The sequence below is a fragment of the Lepisosteus oculatus genome, chromosome 6, assembly GCF_040954835.1.
Source record: "Lepisosteus oculatus isolate fLepOcu1 chromosome 6, fLepOcu1.hap2, whole genome shotgun sequence".
Taxonomy (NCBI): Eukaryota; Metazoa; Chordata; class Actinopteri; order Semionotiformes; family Lepisosteidae; genus Lepisosteus; species Lepisosteus oculatus.
This window is the reverse complement of record NC_090701.1, coordinates 31347654-31354037: the sequence shown is the minus strand read 5'-3', so window position 1 is coordinate 31354037 and position 6384 is coordinate 31347654. Positions and strand designations below refer to the sequence as shown.

The 6384-nt window shown below is 36.5% G+C and overlaps 1 protein-coding gene across 1 annotated transcript; it reads right to left on the bottom strand.

Moving 5' to 3' along the window:
• Positions 1-880: 880 nt before the first annotated feature.
• gbx1 (gastrulation brain homeobox 1) lies at positions 881-5158 on the bottom strand. Its single transcript, XM_006634185.3, has 2 exons — positions 4459-5158; positions 881-2611 (listed from the first exon to the last, which is right to left on the bottom strand). Exons 1-2 carry the CDS (start codon positions 4904-4906, stop codon positions 2094-2096), a joined length of 966 nt encoding a protein of 321 aa, XP_006634248.1. The 5' UTR covers positions 4907-5158; the 3' UTR covers positions 881-2093.
• Positions 5159-6384: the final 1226 nt, after the last annotated feature.

Genomic DNA, 6384 nt, shown 5'->3' with positions numbered 1-6384 from the left:
CAATTTCGGCTGATTTCGTTACTGTATTTTGGTGCATTAATGTATGTGAGTTGGCTCTCTATTTCATTTATCTGTGAAGTAAATTTACAATAAGCTCCTCGCAGTTATTTCGACTACAATAAAATGGTAATTATGTACAGATAAAGTTAATAATATGGCTACGAAGAGATAGTATCCGTAAATTAACTTTTTTGAATCCACAAAATGTATTTGGTCCGAAAGTTAATACCTCCTACAATAGATTTGATAATTTTACGGTATGTATCAATGTAATAGTTTGGATATTGAATTAATTAAACCCTGAACTATTATAATAGAAATTATGGGGTCATTACTTGTCTGATTCACTTTTTTTCACTTAAGATTTAGTGTTCTAATAGACAAGAACGGTTAACATTAATGTGTCAATCCTAAAGACACCTCGCATGCTTCTTGTGCGAGGATTTAATACAGATTACAATGCTCTGCCGAACATACTGTAGATTGGGTGGGGTGGTATTATTATGATGTCATTTAAGGATTTGGGCTGCCCTACAGTCGTGACATCACCGAAGTTTGGTACAAGTTTGCTTTTGACGAAGTTTTTTTAATGAAATTACTACTGTACAAAAAGAAAACCATCATGAATATTGCAAAAAATATTGAGCGACTTGACATCTGGAATTAATGTTTTGCACATTATGTCTAATGAACTCCGATACATCAATTGGTTGTTATGTTAATGTAAAGGTAAATGCAACACAGGTAACTAAAACCCCGGAAGAAATGTCGGGTTATATCCGTGGCAGTAAAAAATATGTAATATTAATCTTCGATAACGATACACTAGGCCGTTAATAAAACGCAAATCACTCATTTCTGAGTTGATAGTACTTGGCTCTATACTTATAATACAGGTTACAAGAACAAATTAATGATATAATTGCACATGAACGCTAACCTGAGCACACCTGTTCAACAACGTATTCGGGAGAGGTATCAGAAGAAGCGGAACAACATTGACACACGGGTTCAAAAACCACAATGTTTCAAAGCTTAAATTAGATTGAATTATCTTTCTTTAGTTTGATAGAAAATAATTTATTGAAATCACAGATGTACATGTATGTTTACATTAGGAGGCCCGCGGTTGTAGGTATTATTAAACCACATCTCTATATACATACGAATGGAATTTCTTAAATTTGCTCTTTTTTCACAATTCGATTTCCACAAACAACTGCCGAATACGTTTTCCAGACTGTACCGTAAAAGACATTTGAATGCACATGCTAACTGTTCCGATCAAGGGAAATGATAACTTCTTGCACAACAGTAAAATGAAATAAAACAGCTTCAACAAGTAAGCAAACATGCAGAAAATTCACGAAATTTACACAAAGAAAAGTTATTTCAAAACAGAAACAAAAAAATATACCTGTGGCGTTCCACCACATTGCAACATATAAATATTTTAAAAGAAATTGTATACAATCTCGTTTCATAGTGCACTTCTGTGTCGTCGTGCGACACTTTCAGTATATACATACTTTACAAAAAATAAATAAGCATTTACACATCCCAAAACCATAATTGTAAAATGAGGTTATTTTATTAAGGAATCGAATTCAAATAACGTCAAGTTTTAATTATTTTATTTGAGATAGTGGCCTTACTGTCTTAATTTTATTTTTAGATTTCAGTAAGCTAACGATGATTTATTATCCACTGTGTCGAAAGATATGGCTGATTTATAGACATTTTTCTGCCCTGTAGACAGCTTCACAACTAGATTATTCAGTATTATATTTAGATTGCAACTGAGAAATAGTGCAGCCTTGGAGTTGTACTGAAACTATTGTAACACGTATATTGTGAAAGCGATCATTTTCCTCAACAATATACAATTTGAAGTTTTACATTACAGGGTATTACTTGTAGTTTATTCCTTGTGCAATCATCATTTTGCTTTGGAGTCCAGACTTCAGGCGCTGCCTGTTTCTTTAAACTTGACTCTCACCTGTAGGTTCGCATTTTTTTAAGTTTATGCAGTGGTTGTGGTTCTCTTGGTTTATACAGTGGCTGTGTATAAGAAAAGTAGTCTTTTTTATTATTCACGGCCTGCTCCCTTGCTCGATCTGCTGGTGTTGGCTTCTCACAGCAAACCTGTTGACATGCACAGGAATGGGCACCACAATTTTAGGGTTCCTTACGGGTTCCCCCGATCTGTTGTTGACATTGCCGGCTTTAATCCGTTTCCATTTGGCTCTGCGGTTTTGGAACCAAATCTTGACCTGAACTTCGCTTAATTTAAGTGCATGCGCTATTTGTGACCGTTCAGTCAGAGAGAGGTACTTTTTACAGTGAAACTCTTTCTCAAGTTCAAGCAATTGCTCACTGGTAAATGCTGTCCGCCGTCTCCTGCTTTTTCCTGTAGAATTACCCGCGGGTAGCGGCTCCTGAGACCCGGGTTTGAGTTTGTTCTTTTGGGACAAAGGACCGCAGTTGTTGCCGTCAGAGAAACTTTCATTCTCGCTGTCAGCGGAGCTGTCCTCCTCTCTGTCGCTGCATGGGGTCTCAGCTGATTTAATGTCCAGTTTCTCGTCATCTGAACTGTACAATTTGGTTTCGCCTGAAAAATAAATACCAAAAAAAAGTTATCAAGTAGATGCCATTTATTAAAAATATTAATTTCAATTTAACGACACTGCAACTAATTTGAACAGGAGTTTGCATAATTATTTTAAGTGATAGCCTAATATGCTGGTTTTGTTGATATTATTATGATCTTTTATGTTAGTTAAGGAAAGAAGATGCCATAAAATAGACACTAAGAAAGTTATCATCTAAAAAGATGGAGAAAGTTATATACAATTTAACATATATATTGTATAAAATATCTGAAGATATTTATAACCTTTATTTTATAACATGTATCTTTTTCCGAGAAAAGGTTCAAGTTTTCACGAATAGATATGGCTTTATTGAATAAACTTTAAGTTAATTTAAAACTTTAAGATTATTCTTGTTTTCATCATCAGTAGCATTTTACAATAGGCACAAAATATGCACATTGTGAATTGTGGAACTGGGATTATAAAAGAGTTCACAGTCTAAGTGGAATATACTCATCGATGCTGTCACACAAAACAGTTACAAAACTTCAGCCTTAAATTATTTTATGTTTTCTGCTATGCCGAAGGCTACAAGGACCAATGACATCCCCCTGAGCAAACTGTCAAACATTTGCTGTTGTACATATGATTAAAAGACACCTTGATCCTTAACCACCTTGCGTATGAACAGTATATTTGAGCGATCTATGCTCGTGTATCTTATAACTTTGCAATATACGATACATTTCACGTAAGAGTCTAAGAAAATAAAGTACATGCTCGTGAGCTCACTTGTAATTATCTGAAATTTATTGCATTCATTTATTATATAAAAAAATTGGATTTATATTTAATAGTATAATTGTCGGCTTTAAAAAAATATTTTTTAGATCTCTGTACTACACTCAAAAGAAATCAATAGAACTATTCTGTTTCAGTTATCATCGGTCAGTTCTTTAAGGTTTCCAATTTTAACATTTCATAATAAAGCGATATGAGATAGCATTTGCCGTAGAAGGAGCTATAGAGATTTTTCTATAGTAAAATCATATTAAAAAGCTCACCTGTCCTTTCAGTTCACGTCTCTTACCGAAAGTATTCAAAAACTATTATACCTGTTTATATATACTGTATATAATATACAATTTGATCTACAATTACTGCTTCCCCTTCATCTCCTTTCATTATTTTTCTATATGGTGATATTTTGAACTTTATTTTGTGCAAGCTTTTAAAAAAACAAAGTTGCGGAAATTAAACCGAAAGACAAATGTAGGCCCAAATAATGCTCTTCGGTGGATTTCTGTGTTCTTTTAAAACGTATTTCTTCTCTCATGGGTACTATAGATACAGGATTTGAGAGTCAGCATATGGTCGCGTTTATCACAAAGAAAGTAGTTGTCTTGTATTATCTGTATATTAAATTCGTACAGGCTGTTCGACTGTTGTAGAGTCTGTTGCTGGTCAGACCTTTACAGCTTTTCATTCGACATTTGAATACTGCTTCCGAAACTTGGATGCATATAATTATAATAACAACAACGATAATCACGGGAAGTATTTAAAATCGCTTACCGAAAGACGATTGGAATATTGATCGTTCAAATTAAAATTTGATTTATTACAAAAAGTCTATTGAAAGTTATTATAACAGGGGAAGATCTCTGTAGGTCATAAGAGAACTCTACATCACCAAAATCTCAAATTTGATGTATTTTGCCACATAGTGTACATAATCATGTTTGTATAGTAGTATTTTATGAAGCTCAATACTCGTGTGTATTGTTTTATTTCTACTAAAGATCACAGATAAAAGTGTTATTTAAGAACTCTGCTTCAACCTTTATTAACTAGATAGACTTACCTGTGATAGTTTGAAAAGTTTCCGAGAAGTTGAGAAGCTCTGAACTCTTGTCTCTCGCAGGCAGATCCTCAGCATGCGGACTCTCTTGTCTCCTTACCCCAGGGTCAGCGCTTAATCGTGGCCCCGGGATTTCCTGTGGTGGGTAGAAGCTATCCGGAGGGTCAGAGAAGCTGGGCAGCGCTGTGGTGAGGGCTACCATGGAGGGCACCCCTTGTCCTAAACTGGCACAGAAGGTGTTGGTAAGACGTCCGGCAAAGGAAGCCAAGGGAGCTAACGGAGGAATGCCAGATTGTAGAGGCGAATGAGAGAGGGCTTGAGGAATGACAAGTGGTCTGTAAGGCATAAACATGGGGTAGCCTGTGTAAAGCAGGTGCCCCGACCGGGGCTGTGGAGTCCCAATTAGGGAGTCAATGGAAAACGCTGTTCCTTGGCCACTGGGTCTCTGCATGCTGGTGGCGAGCCAAATGTGGTTAAAAAAATCAAATCCTCCCCTTCAGAGATAGAAATCCTTGCGTTTTCCCGTTTTGAGCTAAGCCCTTCCTCTCTTAGCCGTAGCTGTTATCCTTATAATGACTGCTGTTTTAGGACAGTCAGTATTTGGAAGCTCCAAAGCGTCCCCTTTTCCAGCAAGCCAATGCGCTGACTGCGACCTGACTCTTTCTCGCTTCCCTCTCACTCCCTCTCTCTCAGTCACACACACTCTCACACACATACTCACTAGGCTCATCATAAGCAATAGAGGAGGGATAGGAGGGGGTGTTGCCCTCAAGGCTCATCCATCTTCCTCAAATTACGCTTCATTTCCTTATTCAGCTCCTGGCTTTTTTGGCTGCCAGGGAAGCGGCAGGTTCCCAGTGGATACCAATAGATACTGGGCCCAACCCCCTTCGGTTTGGGCCAGAGTGACTGGAAGCGGCGTGAGAGACGACTTACCACCTTCCCCTTCCCTAATCTTTGACCACACCAGCCTAATCAACTATTATTAATTTTGATTGATGATTAGTAATTACTCAGGATTTAGGGGGGTGACATAAAACAAGGGTGCTATTGTTAAAATGTAGGAACCGACGGCTCAGGATTCGGAAAGGAACAGAGGCAGATGTTTTTTTCTTCACATTTCTAAAAAAAGAAGTCTTTTCTTCTTTTCTCAAAGTAAACAATGTGTTCAGCCTCGGAGAAGTGCAAAGATAATTATCCCCGGGAGAGGAATATTTTGTGCAAAATTAAATTAGAATAAAGCAATGGGATAAGAGGGTCAATGAGAATCTTAAAACCCGTTGCAGTGAAGTCAAAATTATAAGACTTTCACTTACACGGGAACAAGTGATGTGGAGCCTTTAGGACACAAACATAAGCAATACGCATCAAATCATCGCACACGCACACACGTCTAAACAAAAGATTTCGGTATACAATTAACGTACGCTGCAAGCAAAGATTACGAAGTACAAAGTACAATTAGGACCAAAAAACTATGTGATTTTAGCCTGTATTCGGAAACAGTAGATTTAACATGATTTGCAGGCTAGACACCAGAATCGAAATTTATTGCATCATCAGTTTATTTTTGTTGATACAAATGAGGATGATACTAGCAATGTAAACCTAGTTTGTAATAAAAATCGCATTAAACTGCCTTGACATTTAGGACCTTTGTTTTTGCCTATTGTATATAAACAAGTATTAAATAAATAGGGATACTGTTAAATCCCTTCTTTTATTTTTTTTAATCAGACCCGAATTATACTAGATTGAGATTTAATTTTTAACATTTTTTTCCAACAAAATGAATATTCAAGTAATTTCTTTCTCTCTTTTTTCCTGAAAGTGTTAATTTGATCTGATTCTTTTTTTCTCTCTATAATGGCATTCTCACTGATGATGATTAGTCCCTATTGAGTCCTGGGGGGCGCGAGCACTCCAACT

Excerpts from the sequence above, each read along its gene's own strand:
- gbx1 (XM_006634185.3), bottom strand. The coding sequence starts at position 4,906 with ATGCAGAGACCCAGTGGCCAAGGAACAGCGTTTTCCATTGACTCCCTA. Across the intron at positions 2,612-4,458 it reads AACTTTTCAAACTATCACAG|GCGAAACCAAATTGTACAGT; the intron begins GTAAGTCTATCT and ends TTTATTTTTCAG.